Here is a 25,039-nt window from a genome sequence, read left to right on the forward strand (position 1 = left end):
ATCGTTTTAGAGAATTCTACCTGGCAGACTAAATTCGGGGAAAGCACAATGCTCGCCAGGAAAAAGTCGCGCAGTTATGACGCTGCACCTGGGGTCCTCCATGAACGGATGTCTCCACGTGAGTGTATCAACAGCATGATGGCTGGCATGTAACATCAGCCCTGGACTTGTTTGAATTGCATAAAGATTGAACAACAATAATTTGTGTGTAACAGAGGGTAAATATTGGAAACAAAGTGTTTTATTTCTGCGTTCCTTCATCGCGTTGTGGCAGAGTTTGGTTTCAATTAACTCTCCGTTTGTTTTGGCAGCAAGTTAGCTCCAGTCCTCCCTCCCTCCCCATTTCATTTTGACATAACTTTATGGGTGGTCCTACAACGTTTATGTCACTCCATATCTCTTATTGTTTTCTTCGACGTGTTTTTTTTAAAATTTCAATGTTACTTTCCTCAGTGGCAGTGAACAATGGCGACAATCCGCAAGAAGGTGGACAACAGGATTCGTGTCCAGATAGAGAATGGAGTCGCTCTGCAGCACCGGACCATCTTTGTGGTGGTGGGAGATCGTGGAAGAGATCAGGTAATCCTTCCCTCCCTGTCTCGTCCTTTCGGGCAAATTGTATCAGTTTTAATTATCTTTCAATACATTGTTACATACGTCTCTGTACATGTGCAATCTAACTTATTAAACATGTCTCTGACGCAGGTTGTGATTCTGCATCACATGCTGTCTAAAGCCACCGTCAGAGCACGACCGTCTGTACTCTGGTGCTACAAAAAAGAGCTGGGATTCAGCAGGTTTGTGTGTAAACTTATCTCAAGAGATTGAACTGTTTGGCATTTATTGTGTCATAAAGGAGAAGGGTGTTTGATTTGTCAAAATGTCTGAAACAGCAACCGGAAGAAGCGCATGAAACATCTACAGAAGAAGATAAAAACTGGCACGTTGAATCTGAATAAGGATGACCCGTTTGAACTCTTCATCGCTGCAACTAACATCCGATACTGTTACTACAACGAGACACACAAGATCCTGGGGAACACCTACGGGATGTGCGTCCTGCAGGTGAGTTACTCCTTATTGGCTGTAAAAAAAACAGTGAGGACAGAAGTTGGGAACCACTGCTGTAGAATAAATGTATTTGGCTCTTAAGCTCTTTTGTGTTTTGTGCCAAACAGGACTTCGAAGCCCTCACTCCGAATCTCTTGGCGAGAACTGTTGAGACGGTAGAAGGAGGTGGCATAGTGGTGATTCTGCTCAGGACGATGAACTCTCTCAAGCAGCTTTACACTATGACTATGGTAAGACCATAGCTGTTCCATCTCCATACATGTCAACCTCTGTTTGCTTGACTTGGACTAAATGTTGGTTGTTTTCATCCAGGACGTACACTCTCGATACCGGACAGAGGCTCATCAGGACGTGGTGGGACGGTTCAATGAGAGGTAAGTGCGCCTCTGCCTTTCATGGAATATTGGCTCATTTGGAGCCAGCAGTTTTACAATAATGTTTCAATTTGTTCTACTGTTTCTAGATTCATTCTGTCGCTTGCATCCTGCAAAAACTGTGTTGTCATCGATGACCAACTCAACGTCCTGCCAATCTCCAGCCACATGGCGAACATCAAGCCTGTGCCTCCAAAGACTCAGGTAATTATATTGGAGTAGAAACAATTATTTGTTGAATAAATTAGTTGATCAACAGACAATAATCTTATCGATTTTAAAAGTCCATTATTAATTAAATATGAAAAACATTTACTGTTTCCAGAGCGCCTATCTACATTTTCGGCTTTTATCTGTTTTATATAATTTAAAAGTAAATATGACCATGTTTTGTACATTTGCCAGGAAACTTTGGGCTGTTCCAAAAACAATGCAGAAACTAAAAAATGTTCTTGATTGAATTAAATTGTTTTTAATGCAAAGGTATCGATGGTGTCATCTGGCAACTTTAAGGTGTTTTCATCGGAAAATTGTACAGGACACCCTCCATTTTGCTTTCCACAATAACATTGGTTGTTCTGCCATTTCCACTACTAGCGATAGTTACTGCAAATAACTTACTTTGATAGTCTTTGGTAACTAGGGATAACTATCAGTAGCTACCGGTAAAAAGGAAATCACGATTTAATTAGGAATGGTTGACTCACTGCCTTTTGTGCTGTAAATTGATCCGTAACTTCCCAGAGAGATCACGCCTGGTGTCAGAGAGAAGTGCATTGTTTAAAGTCAGGCTCATAGGGAACCAATCTCACCGCTTAACATTTACTTCATAATAAGTTAAAGGAAAAAAACGTATCCGTTGCTACTTTTATATTTTTACAGGTCTGTACACTTTCAATCACAACAGTACTTAGTGCTGTCTGTATGGAAAAGTGCTAAATAAATATAGTTTGACTTTGGCTTGTTGGCTACATGCTCACTGATTTCTGACCTGTCATCTCGTCCCCTTCAGGAAGAAGGTCTGTCTCCACGAGAACAAGAGCTGAAGGATCTAAAGGAGTCTCTTCATGACACTCAGCCTGTGGGTGTGTTGGTGGATTGCTGCAAGACCATGGACCAGGTCAGGACCTCTCACTGAAGAGCCACTTTACACATTTACTTCACACCAACCAATCACAGCAGTGTTCCATAGGCATTACACCCCGGTATCCGTAACAAAAACGCAACTTTCAAGGTTTGCATTGTCCTCTAGGCTAAAGGAGTGCTGAAGTTCATTGAGGCGACCTCAGAGAAGACTCTGAGGAGCACCGTGGCTCTCACTGCTGCCCGAGGTCGAGGCAAGTCTGCAGCACTCGGGCTGGCTGTCGCTGGAGCTGTGGCTTTTGGGTACATATTAGTTTTATGTCATATATTGACATATATTCATATCTATCTATTAATCTAATCTATCAAATTGTCTTACATTTTTTGCCAATGATGGCCTCTCATTCTTTACAGCTACTCCAATATCTTTGTAACCTCCCCGAGCCCAGACAACCTCCACACCATGTTTGAGTTCATCTTCAAAGGCTTTGATGCTCTACAGTATCAGGTAGGCTGCCTGCGAATCTTCTCTATATCAGTGTTGTTACATTCATGATGTTAGCAATAACCACTTTATATCCCCTGTTTTGCATTTGTAGGAGCATCTTGATTATGAAATCATCCAGTCTTTGAATCCAGAATTCAACAAAGCTGTGGTGCGGGTGAACATCTTCAAAGAACACCGACAGACAATTCAGGTAAACAAGATCACTCCGCTCTTCTCCGTTTCTTGTTATTTACAGTAGTATAAATACTCCTATATCTGACCTTCCTGTTCGTGTGACCCACAGTACATTCACCCAGGTGATGCAGTGAAGCTGGGCCAGGCTGAACTGCTGGTCATTGATGAGGCTGCAGCCATCCCTCTCCCTCTGGTTAAGAACCTGCTGGGGCCTTATCTGGTTTTCATGGCTTCGACCATCAACGGGTCAGTAATGGACCGGAGGATATGCACATCATCAAATGCAGCATTGCTTTGGTCCACAAAGATTACACACAGACAATTGGAGAAACTATTTTGAGTAATATGGATTTTATGACCAGTGATGTAGAAGCAATAATACTATAAACTATTTTTTTCCATATCATTCTCAATACATTGTTTTTATATTTCTGTTGATTCATAAATGGCTTCAACTGAAGATATTTGCTTTTCTTTTTCCCCATCATCTCTGAAGGTATGAAGGCACCGGGCGCTCTCTTTCCCTCAAACTGATTCAGCAGTTGCGGCAGCAGAGTGCTGCGAGTCAGCAGAGCATGTCGGCAGTGAACAGGACCACCACCACAGAGAGGCTGGCAGGCGGTAAATATCAGTGTTTTTATTATGTAACTGTGGAACTGCCATGATTCTTTGAAAATGGTGGACTGCTCCCTCCGGGTTGGGAGGGCCTGGCTGCCCAAAGGGAAGGTGTTAAAGTATCTCTGGGTCTTGATTCAGAACAAATGGACGGACTGACTGCTGTTCATCTGTCTCTGTTCACAGCTCGCTCTCTCCATGAGGTTTCTCTTCAAGAGTCTATTCGGTACGCTCCAGGGGATGCAGTTGAGAAGTGGCTGAATGACCTGCTCTGTCTCGACTGTATGAACATACCCAGGCTCATTTCTGGCTGCTCACTCCCACAGACATGTGACCTGTATCCTTCATGCACTTTAAAGGCTTAATGTTAGCCCAGGTGAAGACCAGGCCTGTCGCACCAGGTGCACAACATTTTTTTTTTTGACCTTTTCAAAATACTGTACGGTGACTGTTGCGTATCTTTTTTCCCTACATACAATACTATGACTTTTTCAACTAACTGCACCTTTTTAAATATTTTAAATCCCTATTCTATGACCTATTGTGATTGCTTTAACATACTACATTGCCTTTTTAAATACTTTTATTCAACATAATATATAATGGCTTTTTTTCAACATAATATACTCAAGACCTTTTTAAGATATTGTGCATTACATTTTTTTTATGATGCGAGTCTAAAGCAAAACAAGTTCTAGTTTCTTCTGTGTGTCCTTAATCCATACGTTTCAGCTATTATGTGAACAGAGACACGCTCTTCTGTTACCACAAGGCCTCTGAGGCTTTCCTGCAGAGGTTGATGGCCCTGTACGTGGCATCGCACTATAAGGTGATATTATTATTATTATTATATTGTATTCACATAACTTGCTTTTCCTCAAGGAGCATAACCCCCTTGACACGGTGTGAAGTCATTCTTATTCACTCAAATTATTTCTTGGGTCCAGAATTCACCAAATGACCTACAGTTGTTGTCTGATGCGCCGGCCCACCACCTTTTCTGTCTCCTGCCACCTGTTCCTCCCACGCAGAACTCACTACCTGAGGTCCTCGCTGTGGTGCAGGTAAGACACTCCAGACACCCTCATGAAACAAGAGTGAAGGCCATTCCATTCATTTGAAAGCAAACCTCTGTGGCGAGAGGCAAATTAGTCCCAATAAATCCAGAGGAAAGTCTTCCACCAAATCAGCCATTCCTAATTCCCTTAAAGCCTTTAGAGGCAATTTCAGTCTCCATTGTATCTTATATTTTCAATTGTCATGTTTATCAACTTCACTCACTGTTGTTGTTTTTCTCTGTCCCTCAGGTGTGTCTGGAGGGAGAAATATCCCAGCAGTCCATCCTTAACAGTCTGTCCAGAGGAAAGAAGGCCTCTGGTGACCTCATTCCCTGGACGGTGTCAGAACAGGTCCACATTGGTCATAAATCTTTTCACGAACTTGTTACAGCTCACGTTTCCAAACATTAATAAAATCCTCTGCTCCTTTTCTTTGTAGTTCCAAGACCCAGAGTTTGGAAGCCTCTCTGGAGCCAGAGTTGTGCGAATTGCTGTTAATCCAGACTACCAAGGGGTAAGAGTTTGCGTACCTCACCATGTTTGCCCAGTTCTTAATGAATCATGTACTGTATGTAACTGGTTTTCAACCTGTCCACTAGATGGGCTACGGCACCAGAGCTCTCCAAATGCTGCAGATGTACTATGAGGGCAAGTTTCCCACCATGGATGAGAGCACACACTCAAATCCCAATGAGATCACGTCCGTCAGCAGTGAGGTGATTAACAATTAAATATATTAAGATATATTTAAAAGATACCATTTCCTTACATGAAGTGTAACAAGAGTTACACAGTTTAGAGATAAGATTACACATGGGCCTTGTTGTCTCTTGTCCAGGCTGTCAGTCTGCTGGAGGAGGTGATCACCCCACGGAAGGAGCTCCCTCCTCTGCTGCTGAAGCTGAGTGAGAGGAGAGCAGAGAGACTGGACTATCTAGGAGTTTCTTTTGGACTTACTAATCAGCTACTCAAGTGAGTTTCCTTGAATATGGAGAAAGGGAAAAGGGGTTCTTGATATTTTTTCGGATTTAGAAATGCCAAAACATATTTTTGCAACTTGACAGGTTCTGGAGGAAAGCGGGTTATACTCCAGTCTACTTGAGACAAACCCCTGTGAGTATAAAATACATGTTCTAGTATGTTTACATACCCTGTGCTGTTGTCACATGCTGTAATTATTGGTGTGTGTGGTTGTCTGTAGAATGACCTGACGGGAGAGCACTCGTGTGTGATGCTTAAGGAGCTGAACACAGATGAAGCCGCAGAGCAGAGCCAGTGGCTGTCTGCCTTCTGGAAAGGTGAAATTCCACAACTTTTCCTGCTCTACTTCTGGAGCTCTGGTTTGTTTAAACCTATTGAAGTTTGACTGAACGGGTTTTGTTTTCTTTAGATTTCCGTCGGCGCTTCCTGTCTCTCCTCTCCTACCAGTTCAGCCGGTTCCATCCCAGCATGTCACTCAGCATCCTGCAGAACAAGAAGTCCAAGGAGGAGACGAGCAGTAAGACTCTTCTCCTAACGAACCGCACCAGATTTCCTCTGCGTCTCGCAGACCTAATCTAACTTCTCTGACCTTCACAGTTCTGACTAGCGCTGAGCTGGCATCCCATTTCAGCCCTTACGACCTCAAGCGTCTGGAACTGTATTCGAGGAGCATGGTGGACTACCACCTCATCATGGACCTGATCCCCACAGTGGCTCGCATCTTCTTCCTCAAGAAGCTCGGTGACGTCTCTCTCTCAGCCGCACAGTGTGTAAGTTCCCCCATTGGTTCTGTTGATTTCCTTGTCATGAATACCGTTTTTGGGCAATTGTTGTTGATTTTCAGTTGTTTTTTTCCCCCTAGGCATTACTGCTGGGTATAGGGTTACAGCACAAATCGGTTGATCAGCTAGAAAAGGAAATTGAACTCCCAAGCTCGCAGCTCATGGGTCTCTTTAACCGTCTGATCCGGAAGTTTGTGCAAGTAAGTTAAGAATTCATTTAAAAACATGATGTAAAGAAGATGCCATAAAAGCTGCCGTTTGAAACTATTGCAGCTACATTAATACTTTGAATGTGTTTACTAGGTCTTCACCAGTGTCCAAGAAAAAGCCATTGAGGCGCAGATGGCGACCACGAAAGACGTTTCCATGGAGCCGACTGTCGGAAGCCTTACTGATGATCTGGTATGTGGGGAACAATCACTTGACATCAACATGGTTGTAGTCGTTTATCAAGCAAACATTTGTTGTTTTCAACTTCTCATGTGAGAATTAATCTTTTACTAACAGAATGAAGCAGCAAAGGAGTTTGAGGAGAGACACAAGCAGGAAGTAGAGAAAGTGAAGGAAATGGACATGGAAGAGTGAGTATGAGGTTATTTATATGAAGCATTTTGAATTTGAAATGTACTGCAGTTATAATGATTTACTTTGTATTCACAGGTACAAGATCTGTGGAGATGATGAGGAATGGGACCAGGTGTTGAAGAAAGCTGGAAACACCGCTATCGTTAGCATCAAGAGGTACAGTGTTATTCTGCATCTTTGGCAAAAGTGTGTTTGCTGTAAAAAGCTGTTTAACAATATCCTACGCTCAACAGTGACAAGAAGAGGAAGTTGGATGGGGGATACGCCAAAGCAAACTATGGGGCTCCTGAGCACGGGAAAGTAAAAAAGAAGGAAATGCAACACAGCAAATTTAAGAAGAGCAAGGACAAGCATGGCAAATTTGGAAAGAAGGCGTGACTCTAAACACAGCTGCGTTGATAGTACTTGGCTACATGAAGCAGAATCAACATGATCTGTAATGTGGAGCGCTGCCAAAAGACTGGATACCTGTTGATGAAATTGTTTTTATTCACAGACTTTTTTTTTTTTTTTTAGAAATATTACATCTGCATTTCTAGTGTCATGACAAGTTTGTTGCTCTGATTTTATGATGTGTGCAACATTGCACATACTCTGTATATTAGTAGAAAATAACACACTTAACACTTGTACTAAATAGATATAATTTACTTTGTTTTTACAAACATTTTCTTGTAAAAAATGTTATGGAAAAGTCTTTAAAACTGAAATGTGAGGTATATCGGCTGTAGGTTCCCCTGAAATGGTCACTTGAACACCTGAGGCTTGAGGGCAAGCCACTTCTGTTTGAGCTGCTGCTTCACGGTGTCGGGTGCAAAAATACAGTCGATGGCCTGCTGGGAGAGATTCCATACGGCTTCACGACTGAGCCCAAATGTGGAAGCTGCCAGCTGATATTCTTGAGACAAGTCTGTACTGAAGACTCCCTTATCATCAGTCTGTAATGTGACACAATAAATCATTATTCATTGTTAACTTCAACAATTAAGTGTCAGCTCAGTCATTCAAACTTTGAGAACCCCTGATGGAATAAAGACCTGTCAATTCAGAAACTCATAAAAAGTCAATATGTTCATGAGTCATAATTGATCATAAAACCATTGCATATCATTAAAAAGGTAATGCAATAGTATGCCATAAATAAGTGCCATATAGTAAGCCTTTTAAAGACCTATTATGTCACAAAGAAGTTAAAAAAAGGATAGCATGCTGAAAAGGTCTAGCATGTCGAAAAAAACAGTTCAGGATGCCATGAATAACTTAAGTCAAACTTCTGCTATTAAAAAAACACAAATTCCTCATAATACGTCATAAAATGTCGTAAAAACTTAATATAGTACGTCATAAAAGCGATAGATTAAGCCATAAACATTCACAGTCTAGTATGTGATAGCATAGTAATGCTATGACATCTTTAGATTATTTAGTGAAAAGTGTTTTATACATGTTAACGTAAGGTAACCAATCATAGGCTGAGGTGTAATGAAGGATACTTACACAAATCACACTCGGATGGCCCATCTGGTACCAGAACTTGAAATGATGTTCAGAGTAACAGGGTACAGTTTGTCCTTTGACGTTTGATGTCAGGCAAAGCTCTATAAGAAAAAGACCTGGTCAACTTACTGCGCGCACACACAAAAATAGTTTCATCTCACTCTTACCCAGCGGTATGTTGTTCGCCACCACTTTGTCCACAAGACTTTGAGATCCACCCACTTCAGGATGCAAGAAGGTGCCGTGACCGATCCTGTCTGGAGGAAGATTCAACAGCAAATCTGACTCCTCCAGCTGTGATGGGACCTGCAACAGTTTTTGTTGTCATATCAGATCACTCACAGATATTGTCACTACAGATATTGAATAACATTAATGTCATACTTCTGAGAGGTGCAGTGACAACTTCAGTCCGCAGTCCTTGGCCCTCTGCAGAGCAGGAAGTAGATCTTTGCCATGGCCAACCTTAAGATGAAAAGTACATGAATTACTCAGAATTATTGTGACAAAATCCAGATGCAGTTGGTGGGAAAATATAGTCCTTGATAAAATGAGTAAATGGTATTCAATCTGAATACCTTTAAAATAATTTGCTATAGTTTGGATGCATCAACTGTACTCGTACCAGCCAATGGCATTTCATTTGTAATACTACGATTGTCAGAAATGACATTTGCAAACAACAATGCAGCTTTTAAAAAACACAATTTCACAAGAGAGTTGTGATATGTTTGAGAAAAACACCCACAACTATTAACAGGCAGAAACAGTCATATTTGTTTTGGCACTATGACAAAAAATGTAATCCACCACACTGGAATAAGGCAGAGGTATTTTATAAAACCTCAGAATTGTACTGCAGCGAGCAGGATGGACCAATTAAACACTTTTGGGGAGAGACTTAGTTAAGTATTGTTGTGTTTTTGATGCATTTTATTATTATTATGATGTATAGAAAAACTGATAGTACATTGTACTTCAAAGCACTCTTATGTATGACGTGGATTATAAGAACTACATATTGTCTTACTGCTACCAAACTAGTGTGTGTCTTAACTCTCATGATGCGTAATATAAAGAGTAAAACCATCATTTTAATGTGCATGAGAAATACATCAACCATCTGTAAAAGGCAGAAAGTGTTGACACTAAGATCCAGGTCTTTGTGTTCTTTAAATCAGTGTATCTTGGTACTGGGATAAGTAACAGCTATCACCAATAGTGTTGTTTTTAAACTCGGATTGTGCATATATTATGAAATATTGGCTGACCGTTGGATCTCCACTGAGGTCAAGTCCCAACACCAAACCGTCAGTTGACAGCATGAACTCCTCAGCAAGCTTTACGGTCTCCATGGCAACTTCAGCCCCATTCCTACGATCAATTGCCACCAAAAACCTTGAAGACAAATGGATGCATTAAAAATTGTGCACTACTGTGGTTAATACTCAAACACTATGCAGTACTTTGGCGGTTTTACACCCAAAATAAATGTCTGGAGTTGTTGACAATTCAAATAACACAGGCCTTTCCTACCTGACATCAATGTCCAGTCCCTCACTTTTACACTGTTTGATGGCTTTGATGACTGTTTCAACATATCTCTTTTTTGTCAAGCCTATAAGAAAAACACAATACAACTTGTCAACCTAACAATTTGATAAAACAACCCTGAAAGTAAATCACTTCACCAAAATATGAAGCTCCATGTCGCCATCTTTACCAGTTTTGTTCTCCTCCCTTGGGGTACTCCTCAGCTCTAAATATTTGACACCGTCAGCCGCAAACTCCCGGATAACATCTGTTGCCACCTGGGAAGAAAAAAAAAAAACAAAAAAAAAAAACACCTGTCACTGATATTCTGTGCAAAAAAAAAATTACAAATAAAAACTCTTTAAACTCGTTTATTTAAATTTTTTAATCAAGCCTATACTCACCATCAGGATGTCCTCTTCTGTGTCCACCAGCTGATGAACGACCTTGAAGACCTGAAAACACCTGCGGACAGACCCGCCATGTTGACATAAGGCTGACCCGTTGAACAAAGACCCTCTTCCCATTGTCAGTTGACTATTGTCAGCATTAACACACTTTTGTTTCTGTACCACTGTCTCCAAAGAAACACATTACTGTAATAGCTTACATTAATTTAATTCCAACTGTTTTGTTTATATACTACTTCTTTTCTTTCTTTCTTTATTTTAAACGAATGACGTAACGACGAATTACGCCAATTGATGAATTCGTCAATAACACTCGTATTAAACGTTTAATTTAAGTTGCACTCACTCATCCAGTGTCCTCCGCTGGCCTTTGCCGATGGCGGTCATGCCGTGTTCAATGTTGAGATGCGGTTTTCGGCTGATGAGTTTCTCGATGGTGTGGAAACTGACGGAGCCATTGAGGTGCGCGTGAAGCTCCTGGTGACAGTTGAAACGCTGACGTTAGCACCTCGCTCGCGACACACGTTAACTAAAATACATTTTAAAATCTTCAAACTCCTCCGACTCCCTTATCTTCCAGATATGTAACAATACGTGTGTGACTTACCACTTTTGGCAGCTCCCGATAAAAAACATCCGCTTCATTATCCATCACTAACTTGAACAAAGCCTGGATTAATCCGCGAGCCCCGAGTTGTTCTCTGCCAACTCGCCTCTGTTTTCAGGCTACATTTTCCTGTAGCACCACAGAGTGCTACACAGAAATAAGCCCCCCTTTTCGCAGGGGAGTCCCTTTGTCATGGTTCCGCTTATGTTTATTTAGGGATTTTATTCTTTAATCAAAACACAATGTAGATTCAGTGGGGAATTGGAAAATAGTTGTACATGTTGCTTCGCTGAGCAGCATCCTTCAGGAAGACAACATACAAATATATGTTCTTATCTTTATTGTACATTTGTATTTAAGAAAATCTCCTATTAAAAAATGATCAATCTACTATTAAATAAGAATCAATTTAATTTAATTTTGAAGGACACTGTTCACAATTAAGTCTTGTGAGGAAGCCTCTTGACCTTCATTCAGTTTTTTTTCTTCTTCCTCTGAAATAAAAGCTTTGCAGTCTTACTTCAGAAGTTAAAACATATAAAGGTTATGCAATACTTTTCCTTTCTTTCAAAGATTGTATCTTTGGCTTACAGGTTACAGGCAACATCCTGAATTTCATAATCACAAATATTTATTATGTTTGCTGTTTATTTGGAAGAAATGGAAAATTAATATATAGCCACCATCACCATCTCACTGTCCTTAATTAAGAAAGCTTTGCCTGTGGCCCTGTTTCCTTATTTGTAAACTGCACTGAATAACAGCAATAACGTTAATAAAATAAGTAAATAAATAAATGTGTTGCAATGCTGAAAGAAAAGTATAGCCCACCACCTGACTAAAGCTTGAAATATTGGTATTTCTTTGTTTTTACTAATGCATGTTTCTTTGCAGAACCTTTTATGCAAAACCCATATATCATGTCCATATAATATCAGTGGTGGAACTAGAAAGTAACAAAAAACCCTAAAGTATAAATAACTCTAAATTGTCTGGTACCAATTGTAAGTACAGCATTAAAGGAACATTATAGTATGCTTTTATGCACAGGTTTATTACTTTCATATGAAATAGCTGTACTTCAACTAATTGACCAATTGATGAGGAAGGATGCTAAACATAGTCGCTATTGCGAAACAATTTTCAAGATGTATTCTTTTTTTTTTATTGTTGAAAATGGCAGCACAGTAAAATTATTAACACTCTGTTTCTCATTACATAGAAAATCCAGAACATTTGGTTAAATCCAAAGATTCCAAAATCAAAACATTTGTTGATGTTTGGAGGGAAGATTCTGTACATGGGAATTATGTGATGATCATGACTGAGCTGAATGGTGTTATTATATCAGTAGCAAAGGTGAAAACTTGTGCTTCCTTTTTTGACTTATGGAGGGATCCAAAGACATTTTAAATCATATGGCAATGACAAAATAAAGCTGCATAATCAAAGTTATTTTAACTTAGTCCTTTTAACAAAATATTTCAACATTCATGCTAAAAACGTGTACCTGGAAGCTGTCAAAATAATACAGCGACAAATTATGTATCACAACTGTATTCCTACGTTTGAAGCGTCTCTCCTGTTTAAACGGATACCATGGATTCAGTTAACTCAGTCAAATTATGTCACAGGCTACTCTACATGTTCATGAAACGTAATGATGCCACCAAAATAGCCAAGGATATCAAAATAAAAGACATGAAATATTTCTAAAAAAGGTCAAGGCACTGTGGCTGGGAGGCAGTGGTGTAAGGAAAGACTCGCCGATAACCGAGCACAGAAAGACTCACTCGAGCGACCCAGCCACTAAATAAGAGTCGCTGCAGTTTAAACAACCTGAGGTGAGGGATGATGCTGAGAAGCATAATGTCGACAGTTGTACTTAACGGTTCATGGACAATGTGTGAAAGCAAACATTGTCATAAACTTTGGCTTTGGAAGAGCAGTCTTTTGAAAATATATAATTCCTCTTAGGTTATGGTCCAGGTGGTTGAAATGAAAGAAGAGCAAAGTCACTTTTTGTGTCTGTTCTGTGAGATGTCTCATTGTTTTTTTATCATCCCTTGGATGATATGTTGGAGCCACTCCTTCAACATTTTAAAGCTTGGTCGGGCAGCAGGATCCAGGTTCCAGCACTGTTTCATGACGTTGTACACCACCTCAGGACAGCCTTCTGGACAGTCCATTTTGTAACCCTTCTCCACTCGAGGCACAACGTCCTTTAATGGCTACAGAATGGAAAGAGTTGTTGGAAGACAGACAGAAAACATAACTTACTTTTAAAAAACAGTGAGATCTGTGTATTCTGTATCACATCGAGGTCTATTTCAGGCAAATAATGTGGCTGGGTAAAAATACAGGATTAAAGCACAAAGTATATACAGTACATTTTCTTAACCAAAGATTAACCAATTTGGATTTTTACATTTTCATTAAAAGGAATGTAGTTTATAGTCAGTTTTTTAATTGAATCCTGTTATTCCATTTCAGGTATGTACATTACATCATATATATATTTTGTAGGTGGTATACATATTGTCTATTGTTAAGTTCAATAAAAGTCACAATACCACACCAAATATTGTACCCTTTAGCGTGAAGTTTTACAGCAAGAGGAACAAATCTAGACTGTAAATGCATTGCTGATTAATCTCTCTCTTAAATCAAAGCCCTAACCCTAATAATATGTTCTGTATACCGCCTCACAAAAATATATTGATACTTACAATTCTCGGGTAAGGCACTCGACCAAAAGAGTAAATCTCCCAAAGCAAAATACCATAGCTCCAAACATCTGATTTGGTGGAAAATTTCTATTGATGAAGAGAAAAACACACACAAAAGTGTATTTAAGTTAGTGGGACCTAAACATGGCAAAGCACACTACTCAACATGGCAACAGCCGTTGTGAACAACAGGTTACCTTTTCTCTGAGGGCCTCTGGCGATGTCCACTTCACAGGCAGCTTCGCGGTGTCCTGAGTGGAAGAGGCCTCCTTGGTCAGACCGAAGTCACTGACTTTGGCCATGTTGTCTTCTGATACGAGCACATTGCGGGCTGCTAAGTCTCGGTGGATAAAGTTATGTATTTCCAGGTACTCCATGGCTTCACAGACATCTCTGTAAAAACAAACATGTAGTACAAATGTCTTAATAATCCAACAACACATGGACAATCTTAAAGAATAACCTGGAGTCTTGCAAAGAAACAGAGCTTATTCTACATTCAGCATTTCTCAACTTCAATAAGTTGCATGCATCTCCTCTAAACATTTGCTTTCGATGACTTTTTCTCCTCCTTTACTCGCGCATTGCTGCACTTTACACTTCTAACCATCAACAAATGTTAATGCGTGGAATTGCATAAAACATAAACCCCTTTATTTGACAATATTGACCTGTTTTTGAGGTAGGTGGAGGAGGTAAACAACAAGTTTATTGTAAAAATACATTCAGTCTTCCACAGCCCCACAGATCAAAAACTCTACAGTCCACCCATAATACAGTATAATTGTAGATGGTAGAAAACTGCAGTTATACGCACAGTGCAAAATGAAGGAGAGCCTCTCCACCAAGTACTGTCCGGCCTCTAGAACGCAAGTAGTCAACCAAACAGCCCTGAAGACAAACAAATAGACAGGTGACAACTTTATAATGTATATATGTTAACGAATGTCTCAGGCAGTCTGCCACCCACCTTGGCCATGTACTCAGTCACTATAAACAGACTCCCGTTCTCCTCTACAATCACTCCAAGCAGCTGCACCAGGTTATCGTGCCGCAGTTGCCTTTGGAAGGAGAGGAGCACACAGACATGGAATGTCGTTTGCATATTACTTGTTTATTCATGTTTCTAAAAAACAAAACAAAGAACAAAAGTGAACAACAAAAATAACATGTTCCTTACGTCATGACGGAAGCCTCTGCAATGAAGGCCTGCGCTGTGGCGTCATGCTTTATGCACTTCACAGCTACTTTAGTCCCTCTATAGTCTCCCACCATGACATCTGGAATGATCACAAACGATAACAATTGACTGTTGACGCACATTTAACAATGTCTACTCTTATTTAAATGTATTCCTGATACAAAACCAGCAACCAAAATAAGGAAAACCTTCTCTTAAATCACATGGGGCATGAGGGAAGGTGTCATTGTTAAAAGTCAATGACTTGGAATTAAATTTAATTAAGCACGTTTGCATTGTTATGTTTTTACCTGACTTTTATCAAAACCTAACGATAATGCTAATTTTTTACCTATAATTGTTGACGCAATGTTCTTTTTAAAGTAAAACCAGTCCCGTGCCATCTCTACTCCCTGTTAGCATGTTCATAATACATATCTGACCCCCACCACATGTAAACAACTAAATACAATTTAGTCACTTGTACGATGTTAACTTGTAGCTACTCGCCTCCAAACTCTCCTTTTCCAATAACCTGCTGCAGCTTGAGGTCTTTCCTGCTCATCGACCAGCCACCTGTTGGTCATTTAAAGAGCAAAACATAACATAACAGGCTCATACATGCTTCGCATTAACAACAAATTTTAAACCATGTGGTTGCATCTTACCCCTGGAAAACTCATCCTGAGCAGCCACCGTCCCCTCCTCCACTTTTGGCTTTATTAGTTTGGTGCACAGGCCATCTGCATCTTTGGTGTAGTGCTACAAAAAAAAAGCAAAACCTGGCATAAATGTATGAAATATTTAAGCACAAAGCGTCAGCTAAATGACATGTAATGTAGATGTAATAACTGTACCACAAATGCTCACATTAAACTTAATAAGACAAAAGCAACGCCATCGTTTTAGGGGCAATAAAACTCAGTGAGCAGTGTTTCATAATGACCAATAGAGGGCTGTATAATCAAATTAGCAAAATATATAATGGACGAAGGACAAGGTTTCCTCTCAAATAGGTCAGACTAAAATTACTCATACCCCTCTATTTTACTCGAGTATATAGTATATGCTTCGGTTCATAATAAGCAGATTAATCAGCCAGAGTAAAGAGTAAAAAGCTTGTTGTCTCTTGAGGTTAGAACTCTGCCCCCTTAGCATACTGTTCACTCTTCCTCTTTGACACTTCCTGTTTATTACTTGTTCCAGGAACTGTATGTCGTCTATGAGGTATAGCACAGAGACGTGGGGGCTCTAAAACAGGAAAATACAACAAACATACAGTAGACCAAAGCTCTAAAGAGCACCGGAGCCACCATTAGAAAACAAAGCCATGTGTTAATGTCTTACCTCTACCAGCTGCATGAGGTTTTCAAAGTACCCCTCGTCATCAATACTGAGCTTGCCGTTGGTGTAGATGATGCGGTAGTGCTCCACCTTGCCGTCGCAGCTCACACACAGGGTGTAGTCGCCGGGAAAGTTGGTGCTCTCTCGCACCAAGAACAGGCCCGTTTCATGAGGGTGAAGCAACAGCTCGGCCTGATCCCGCGTGATCTTCCCATGAAACCATCTGGGAGTGGAAGAACCAGAGAGGTGACTGAGCATCCAAAAGGAAAGACATTTTAAAAACCAGATGACTGAAATCTACTTGGATCCTTTCTGCAGACTCCCTTGTGTCAATCAACCAGTACAAAGCATATTACAGGTACAATCAGTTGCCGGTTTATTAGGGACACAAATCAAAATCTATTGCAGTCTAATACAACAGTCCTGCAATAAATCCACCTTTCGTGCAGTTTATAATGTTTAGTTTTTGCTGTTTAAGAGCAGTGCTTGTTTATTTTTCTCTGTCATTTTCGCTGCTACACGTATATCTCTGTTGCATACACCGCTTTACACTGATACAAAGAAGTGTTTCTAGTATATTGTCCACCCTATTTTTATTATGGGGTAGAATATTAGAAACACCACTCGGTTACGCAGTATAATACAGTTCAGCAGCACTGCAAACTGCAGCCTCCAAAATGAGCATTGCGTAGTAATAATTTATAGTACAAGCATAAAGGTATAAACTCTGACAGCACTGGATGGGAGGCCTCTGATTGTTCGAAGAGGTATCAATCAGAACAATATTAGCGTGTAAAAGTGGATTATTTTCCATTAGCCTTTGTGACATGTTCATCTTTCACCGTTATGGAGATCAAGAGGTATAGATTACAGTCATTTGCATATCCACTGTGACCAGTTCTAATAATGAAAGGGCCACAGAATGTACAGTAAACTCATTTGCATTGGGCTCCATGAGAAAATTACATTTAAATATCGAGCAGAAAAACAGCACGTTGGAAAGCTGAAAAAAGGATGAAAACAGAAGCAGCTTCCCTCAGAGTTGAAGGAAGAATAGTTTTCCTTTTAGCTCTGTATTACAGGATGTATTAGACATAATGCTTAAGATGTATTAGACATAATGCTGCATCCACTCAGATGTCCCTAGATCTCCTTTACCTTTCTACTCTCAACTTAATGACATTTAACATATTTAAGGCATTTCATATGCCCATGAAAAGGATTCTTAGTCACAACATTCTGTATGTATAAATAAGACTGCACTGTATTTCTGTAAATAAACACGAGGGATGGTTTAGGGTCAATGGTGGGTATATAAGGCTAAGAGCAGCTAAAGTATGTCATTTTAAGTCTGCTATTACCTTTCTTTGTTGTTTTTTGCCACGGGTTGTTGTTGAGGGATTAAGCGCTCTATAAATAAACCTGTCACTCATTGACATGCTCATGTGGACAAACAGGGAGATCTTTGAGATTACTTCAGTCGGAGGTAGAAAGGAAACAACAGGAAACTACACAGCACAAGTTCAAGCCAGGCTGAGCTGGAAACAGAAACAAGTGCACTGCAATTACAACACCGCCCGACCAAACTGTGGTCCCCGTTCACAAAACTACGGCGTCACTGCTGCGACAAATAGACTAGCAGACTGTCTACAGAGTATAGGAAGAGGGCAAAGTCTAGCTATTTTAGCCGTAGCTGTAAAAGCCACACAAAGCTGGTGTGGTGGCAACTTTTGAGTTATAGACAGCAAAGACGTAAACATAATCCTGTTTGCTTTGGAAGTGATCACATTGGGCATGTAAACCCTGATAATCGGAGTACTCACGGCATTAGACTCAGCTTCCCTCCAAATTTCACTCCTTCTCTTTTCTGAACATAGTTGGCTGGAATTGTTCCCTCGCGACCTGAGGAATTTTTTGCTTTGTACCAGTTTGGATCCTGAAACACAAAATGTCACAAATGGTTCAAATTAAGAAATTAAAAAATAATGTGGAGTAGGAAACACAACCATGAAGTCCTTCCTTGTGTTTTCATATCTACAGACATGGGAGCAAAATTCTATATTTATAGGAACATAAGTTAGGCCATGAAAACATTACCTTTGTTACAGTAATAATCGTCAACACATCTCCTTTATTGAAGGGCAGGTCCTGCTCTGATGTGCCTTTGAAGTTATACCTGGCCACACACTCTGTGCCCTGTGGCCATGGAGTCTACGGGAACATGGGCAGATCACTCTTTATTAAACACGTCTCACAAATGACTCATCGGACATGTCATAATGTGTACCAGAGTTTTGACAAGCATGTAGTCTGGAGGCCTATCTTACCTGGACCTCTGTCATGGTGAGGTGGTTCAATCCTCTCACAGGGGATGTCTTCTAGCTGCTACCATTAGAGCTGATAGGCACACACGCACACACACACAGACGCATACACACATACACACATACAGTACCTATGGGAAACAGAATGTAATCAGTTTGACGCCCTTGCTTCAAAAGATATTCACTCAACTACAAACTAATTGCCAGTAAGAAAGTGACTGGTGGTGCTGCTGTGTTGGTGCGCATGTTCATTCATAGTAAACAAGTCAACTATTATCAGAATGCACAAGAGTAGTTTCAGATCAGACAGTGTCAGTACAAATAGCTTGTTGATAAAGAAAGCAGAACTAACACGTCTTTTTTTTTCTTTTTTTATCCCACTTTCACAACTTAGGCAGAATGTTTCCATGACCCATAATACATATATAGACGAGGCTTCTGTGTGTTGATAACTACTATAAAGTATGTTTTGGAATAATATTCTAACTAATAAATAAAAAGCATGAAACTTGACCTATTTTGTACTTTTCATTCTAGATGGTAAACCAGTTCATTTGGACCCATAGTGGACACACACACTGGTCCACTGACTGGCCCTTGTAGGGATCCAGAGAGCTCTCTTCAGCGCTGGAATGCAAACTTGTGGTGAGAGCTGACCGGCCCGAGGGACTCGTCCAGCCCACCGCTTCTTTACGTCAATAAAGCAGCCACTGGTGACTGTAACCTCGGGCCTGAGTCACCCACGAGCAGTGTTTCCATGATACACGCACAACAACGTTATAACGGAACGATGACCTATTGGTTAAGTCACACTCAACACCCCCCCCCCCCCCCCCCTGGATCCTCCCCCAAAACCACAAACCCCACTTCCTCTCTCCTTGTGTTAGTTCCCATGGAGAAGAGGTGAGGCTCAATGGTCAGAGCTCAGGGAAAATCCTGGCTTTGATACATCTGCCACTTTACATGAGGTCACATCCTCCGACATGTCATTAACTATGCTGTCAACTTCCTGTATGTGTTGGGGGGGTCAGATACTTCTATGACATCCTCATATCACTCTCCAAGCTCTTCTTTTTAAAAGTATCTTTCTTCTATTGCAAATATAATCTGGCATGTCTGCCTTGTCACACGTTAAATGACCAGCCTCTTCACAACAAATGTCAGACTAAAAACTCTCATGCGTCCCAAAGAGGAATGTCATCACTCCGTGTGATGAGGGTGAGACGGATGTCGTCCCCCACGGAGCACTGAAGCTGTCTATCTGGACACATTTCCCACACCCATCAACCCATAAAGGACCCCCCCCCCCCCCCCCCCCCATTTTGCATCAGCTCATCCCGACCCATCTTTTCTATGTTACACTTTGACATTTCACACGGCACAGAAAGTCATAACAGGAAAAGAACAAAAAAGGTCTGAAGCCATGCTCGCAGTGCTTTGAGGCTGTAATGCTCATTGTGAAGGAAGCCACACTAATCGTACCATGTGACCCCCTCAACACCAGTCATGAGCAGTTTAACCAAAGAGATTTTCCTCTCTCAATTATTATTTTTTTACATAATATTTAGAGGCCTGGTAGGCTAAAGGTATATTTCTTAGATAAAAGTCACAAAAAAGTAAATATGTTGGATTATCTCCTATGACATTAATCATCTAGAAACCACTGTGCGACATTTACACAATTCAGTTATTATTTGTACTTTCCTTGATTTAAATTGTGTGGTAATGTATGCTCTTTAGTCCACTACATTGAACTATTTGTAAATTAAGCCAATAACCAGCCAACAGTATAAATAATGAGTAAAATAACCTGTACCACAGCCAGCAAAATACATAAATAATAATCTAATAGTATAATATATAATAATGTTATAATGACATAGACTATTTTAGCTGCATAGTCAGTATGTTACTTTAATACTTTAAGTGCATTGTGTTGATGATATTTGTGTATCTAAAATATCTTAACACTTCTTCTACCTCTGTTTAAATGTGAGGGGATCACCAAATTTCAACAGAGACCATAAATATCTGCACCAAATTGTAATGTAATCCATCCAACAGACATTTCCCTCTGAATCCCAAATGTCAACCTGCTGTTTGTGTTCGAGGTAACGTGAAGTCAGTAGGATTCATCCTGTGGGGACCAGGAGTTGTCAATCCATCCAATTGTTGTTAAGATAGTGTGGACCGACTCCCTAGAGTCTTGCTGCTAATAAGTCATTACAACTGCATTATTCTGACGAAAATCTCTATGAGTTATAACTTAAAGCAGGGAATTATGCCTGTGATGTTCTAAAAACTGAATTGGCAGAATCTGTCAAGGCAAAGTCCTTGTTGAAAGACCAAAGTGATCTCACCAAGTGTGGATCACTGGGGCCAAGGCCGACGCACAACAGCACTTTTTAATTCCTCTCTTTTGGGACAGTGAATGCATCTCAGCGGCAGGCCACCAGCAGCCGATTGAATGGGACAGAACTCAGTCTGTCATGGTGTCACATTGCCACTTCCAGAGAGCTCCACATGGAACCACAGCTTGCTCTTTTTTCAGGGAGCGGACAAGGCTGTCATTGTGAGTCGGTCGAGTCTCTACTGACCCCTGTCTCATTGAGAAGACCATCATCATCAGTCTGCCCAGTGAGTAGCTTTAGGGGCAGCGATGATTCAGTTCTGCAGGTACGGAGACATGAATTGTACTTCATATTTTATTCAGTGAGTACAATCAACTTGTGTCTGCTGGTGTGTTAAATTAGCTTTAAAACATAGCATAAAAAATGATCTCATGACACAAATACCTCAAAATGCCATGATTCAGTCGTTGCGCCAGTGAATTAGTACATCCCATTGAGAAATAGACGTTTTTAAGAGACACTAGGCATGACCTAAGCAACAGGAAACCAGCAAACTCTGTGACAGACTAAACATGAATGGAGTCAGGAAAGAGCCCAAAGAGCGCAAACTCACTCCAAATCTAACAATCACTAATACATAGAAGTTTCATATCACTTCAAACAAAGCTAATCTATTACAGTCCCTTTGGCATCCATATAAATCCTATTGTTTAAACCAAACCGGTGGATCAACATGTTACCTTGCCTCTCTCGTCTTAAGCATGTAAGTCATAGTCTAAACTGAACAAATCAGTGGTAGTCTGAGCGCACAAAGCAAGACAAGACAGGAATGTAGGAATATCTCCTTTGGTCTTGTTTAAATCTGCCACTCCCTCGTCTATCTGCAGAGGTGAAAATGATGATCATCCAAGGGTTGAAAACGTGCTGTGAAACAGTGAAGTAAGGATGGCTGGAGGTCCTGTGGATAGATCTGCAAATGTGTTGCTCAAAAACATCAGCGTGCGCTGGTCTTTGACATCTAATTCCTCAGAGTAACAGATCTCAGTCGTGAAAAGCAACAAAGCACTTTTACTCAAGTGGAACTTTGAGGTACTTTTTCCATTTTAGGCTACTTCTCCTACTTAGACTTTTACTCCACTACATTTCAGAGGAAAGTATTGCACTTTTCATTCCACATCATTTATCTGACAGCTGGTTACATTTAAGACAAAACATATAACGAACCCATAGAATAAAATGTCTTGGTAAACATTAAATCAGTGGACCCATACAAAGAAGCAGTGTCTACTTGTCTATGAGTTGTTAGCAGTTCCACCAAAGAGACATTTGCCCTCTAAACATCACCAGATGGTTTCATTTGAGCAGAATGCTGCTTACACGCTGATGCACCAGTATTAACAATGTAATAATCTAATATGTAATAATAAACCAGTCACAGGGGGCGTTTTCGTCTAATTTACGGACCGTGCTTCTCTGCTTTTACTTAAGTAGGATTTTGACTGTGTGCTCCAGCACCTCTCTTCTATTTGCAGCAGGGGATGCTGGGTAATCTGCCCCTCATCCTGCCCCTCCAGTCTCAGGATGCTCTGCGACTGCTTTGATGCCGTGGCCCTGTTATCATCACCATTACAGCAGCACGGTGGCAGGGCCAAGTGCCGAGAGAAGGAAACAAGGATTTTTGTCCTTGTCCCCTAAGCTATCATCTGGCAGGTACAAAAAACAACTCATCGAGCGGTGAGACATGTACAGAGAGAGAAAGAGTGCAATGGCATGCCAACAGTTCACCCAGCTGGCTCTGACAGCCTGCAGATGTTCTTGAGGAACCTACTCAGAGGAGGAAATCCCCTCTGGCTCTGGGACAACAGCTGGACTCGGGTGCAGCAGTACTGCTCACTGAAACTGAGGTCTCTCTGCAGGATGTGGGACAGGAAGTACGAGTCCAGTGGTAGGCCCTGCAGCACAAGCCGTCATTGTATCACTTTAATGACGGTCAGTTTTGCCTGTGAGGCTCAGTAATATAAAGTAAAGCACACCGATAGGGAAAACACGTAAAAGAACAGCGTCCTGTTTTTCATAAATATACAACTTAACCCTGAGAACAAGGCTGTCTTCAGACTAACAGGAAGAGAAAATCAATTATTGTAAAGGGGGAAATCCCCCTTACTTTGGCATCCAGGTAGTTCAGTAAACTTTGAATTTTACTCCTTTCCAAAGTTCAAACAACACAATGACGGCTTTGACACATATACCACTTTGGGTAATTTAAGCTTTTACTACATAAACACATTTAAAAGAACACCATGTAAGGCAAAGCTGGCATGCCTGAGCAGTGGACGGACACTTCCTTGCTGAGGTGCTGTGCACAAAATGCAGTGCAATGCTGCTCATGCTGATGCAGCCGGGCCTGACACATGACAGAGAAGCAGTCTGCTGTGGTTTCATAAGCTTCACCCTTCTTTGCAGTTTTGTTACACTCTTAAAGAAGAATCCTCTGTTGAAGAAGCTCTAAGGCCATGGCAGCAGCATCAGAGGCAGAGGGGGGCATCACCCCTGGACAGACCCACGAGGTCTTCAGTTCCTCCCTCTGACAACAAGCCTACTTGTTCCATTGAACTCTTTTTATGTGCATGTGTGGCTTGTTAAATTATTTGGATTATTTCCTGAAAAGGACAGACTGAATGAGGGGAAAAAGCAATAGTAAACCATGTAATACCAACCCATCTGCAAGTTACACATTCCTGCAAGTGCAGACAGTTTTGCAATGTCAGTAATAGTTTCAAAAAACTGTTTTGGGCTCCGAAGCAGTCCGGATGCATCATCTTGAGTCAGTAGAATACAATACCATCAACACCATTTACTTTACAGAGCAGTTGTTTAGAACTGCATGATGCAGCTTCTGCACCCCAAAAGGCAGAGGAAGTTGTAGGAGTTTGAAGGAGGACGTAAATAAGGAAATCACATATTTGCTAAAGCCTTTTTTTGTTGTAAAGCTCTTTGAGCAACACTCAGAATATCAACAGAAAACTGACTATTATGTTGGCCTACTTGTCACAGGTCCCGAACCCCAATGATTTCTGATCCACTTCTTCAGGAGGTGTCAGTTACTGTACATTAAGACAACGGAAGTGTAGCTTGGCTCTATTTTAGAAATGCGTGTGTGAAGCTTTACCACAACAACCGCTTCACTGCATCTAGCAGCCAATTAAGGCTTCATTTCTAAATACACTCTTACCTGTTTGAGGCAATAACAGGTGATTCTGCTCCCGTCCTCTGAGCGACAGAAGACAAATTCCCATTCACGAAATAGTGACAGTTGATGTCGAGGCGCAAAAACACAAGTCCCCGATGAGGAAGTGCAATCTGCCTCAGGTGGCCCAAAACGTCAGCAGTCCAAAAGTATCTCAATAAAACCAGCCAAGACTGTTGTTGCTCAGTCTCCTGTCAACATCACTTGGAAAAGTCGCTTCAAATGATAAGGTTGTTGTTGTACGTTTCTAAAAACGCATTGCTGCAGTCTCGATGGTCCCTCTGTAGAGTCGAGTGAGCGAGAAACAAAACGCGATAACTCAAATTGGTTAAACGAACCCAGAGATTAAATAAAATGCGATTCAGAACAATTTGAGTCTACTTCAGACTGCCTCACTCCTTTTCCCCTTCTGAAAAATTCAAGTTTTTGCCCCACCTTGATTTTGCAGTGCACATGCGCGTTAATAAGAAACCAGTCTGGTTCAAAACGGATCACTGAATTAACTTCTATCAATTTGGTGAGGGAATATGATCACCCATATTTATAAAAACTCGACAAAGATGACGCAAAGGTGAACGTTTTTTTA

The 25,039-nt window shown here is 40.8% G+C and overlaps 3 protein-coding genes across 3 annotated transcripts; 1 reads left to right on the top strand and 2 right to left on the bottom strand.

The window, feature by feature from the left end:
• Positions 1-94: 94 nt before the first annotated feature.
• Positions 95-8,288, top strand: nat10 (N-acetyltransferase 10). The gene is made up of 29 exons (XM_034535516.1): positions 95-218; positions 454-579; positions 706-797; positions 894-1,065; positions 1,179-1,301; positions 1,384-1,445; positions 1,535-1,649; positions 2,458-2,565; positions 2,698-2,831; positions 2,943-3,036; positions 3,128-3,226; positions 3,320-3,456; positions 3,707-3,831; positions 4,012-4,162; positions 4,558-4,654; positions 4,773-4,889; positions 5,133-5,234; positions 5,323-5,397; positions 5,483-5,599; positions 5,722-5,855; positions 5,948-5,996; positions 6,085-6,181; positions 6,274-6,381; positions 6,462-6,634; positions 6,727-6,846; positions 6,950-7,048; positions 7,154-7,227; positions 7,307-7,387; positions 7,465-8,288. Exons 2-29 carry the CDS (start codon positions 466-468, stop codon positions 7,607-7,609), a joined length of 3,114 nt encoding a protein of 1,037 aa, XP_034391407.1. The 5' UTR covers positions 95-218; positions 454-465; the 3' UTR covers positions 7,610-8,288.
• Positions 7,698-11,419, bottom strand: adal (adenosine deaminase-like). Its single transcript, XM_034535521.1, has 10 exons — positions 11,279-11,419; positions 11,018-11,148; positions 10,666-10,726; positions 10,452-10,539; positions 10,265-10,346; positions 10,000-10,126; positions 9,113-9,193; positions 8,896-9,034; positions 8,729-8,829; positions 7,698-8,169 (listed from the first exon to the last, which is right to left on the bottom strand). The coding sequence occupies exons 1-10, from the start codon at positions 11,321-11,323 to the stop codon at positions 7,978-7,980; spliced, it is 1,047 nt and encodes a 348-aa protein (XP_034391412.1). The 5' UTR covers positions 11,324-11,419; the 3' UTR covers positions 7,698-7,977.
• A 999-nt stretch (positions 11,420-12,418) lies between these two features.
• On the bottom strand, positions 12,419-24,897 carry LOC117731892 (tyrosine-protein kinase CSK-like). The gene is made up of 13 exons (XM_034534440.1): positions 24,439-24,897; positions 18,859-18,986; positions 18,629-18,742; positions 18,355-18,467; positions 16,535-16,754; positions 15,856-15,949; positions 15,698-15,763; positions 15,188-15,287; positions 14,978-15,068; positions 14,825-14,898; positions 14,205-14,400; positions 14,008-14,094; positions 12,419-13,509 (listed from the first exon to the last, which is right to left on the bottom strand). Exons 2-13 carry the CDS (start codon positions 18,871-18,873, stop codon positions 13,324-13,326), a joined length of 1,356 nt encoding a protein of 451 aa, XP_034390331.1. The 5' UTR covers positions 18,874-18,986; positions 24,439-24,897; the 3' UTR covers positions 12,419-13,323.
• Between the last annotated feature and the right edge of the window lie 142 nt (positions 24,898-25,039).

This window comes from Cyclopterus lumpus, chromosome 6 (assembly GCF_009769545.1).
Source record: "Cyclopterus lumpus isolate fCycLum1 chromosome 6, fCycLum1.pri, whole genome shotgun sequence".
Taxonomy (NCBI): Eukaryota; Metazoa; Chordata; class Actinopteri; order Perciformes; family Cyclopteridae; genus Cyclopterus; species Cyclopterus lumpus.

Coding starts and splice junctions, on each gene's coding strand:
- nat10 (XM_034535516.1), top strand. CDS start 466: ATGGCGACAATCCGCAAGAAGGTGGACAACAGGATTCGTGTCCAGATA. Junction 5,398..5,482: donor TTAATCCAGACTACCAAGGG/GTAAGAGTTTGC, acceptor CCTGTCCACTAG/ATGGGCTACGGCACCAGAGC. Junction 6,635..6,726: donor CTCTCTCAGCCGCACAGTGT/GTAAGTTCCCCC, acceptor TTTTCCCCCTAG/GCATTACTGCTGGGTATAGG.
- adal (XM_034535521.1), bottom strand. CDS start 11,323: ATGGATAATGAAGCGGATGTTTTTTATCGGGAGCTGCCAAAAGTG. Junction 11,149..11,278: donor ATCGGGAGCTGCCAAAAGTG/GTAAGTCACACA, acceptor AACTGTCACCAG/GAGCTTCACGCGCACCTCAA. Junction 8,170..8,728: donor GCCATCCGAGTGTGATTTGT/GTAAGTATCCTT, acceptor GTCACATTACAG/ACTGATGATAAGGGAGTCTT.
- LOC117731892 (XM_034534440.1), bottom strand. Junction 14,401..14,824: donor GCTCTCCTTCATTTTGCACT/GTGCGTATAACT, acceptor TTGTTTTTACAG/AGATGTCTGTGAAGCCATGG. Junction 13,510..14,007: donor GAGTGCCTTACCCGAGAATT/GTAAGTATCAAT, acceptor TCCATTCTGTAG/CCATTAAAGGACGTTGTGCC.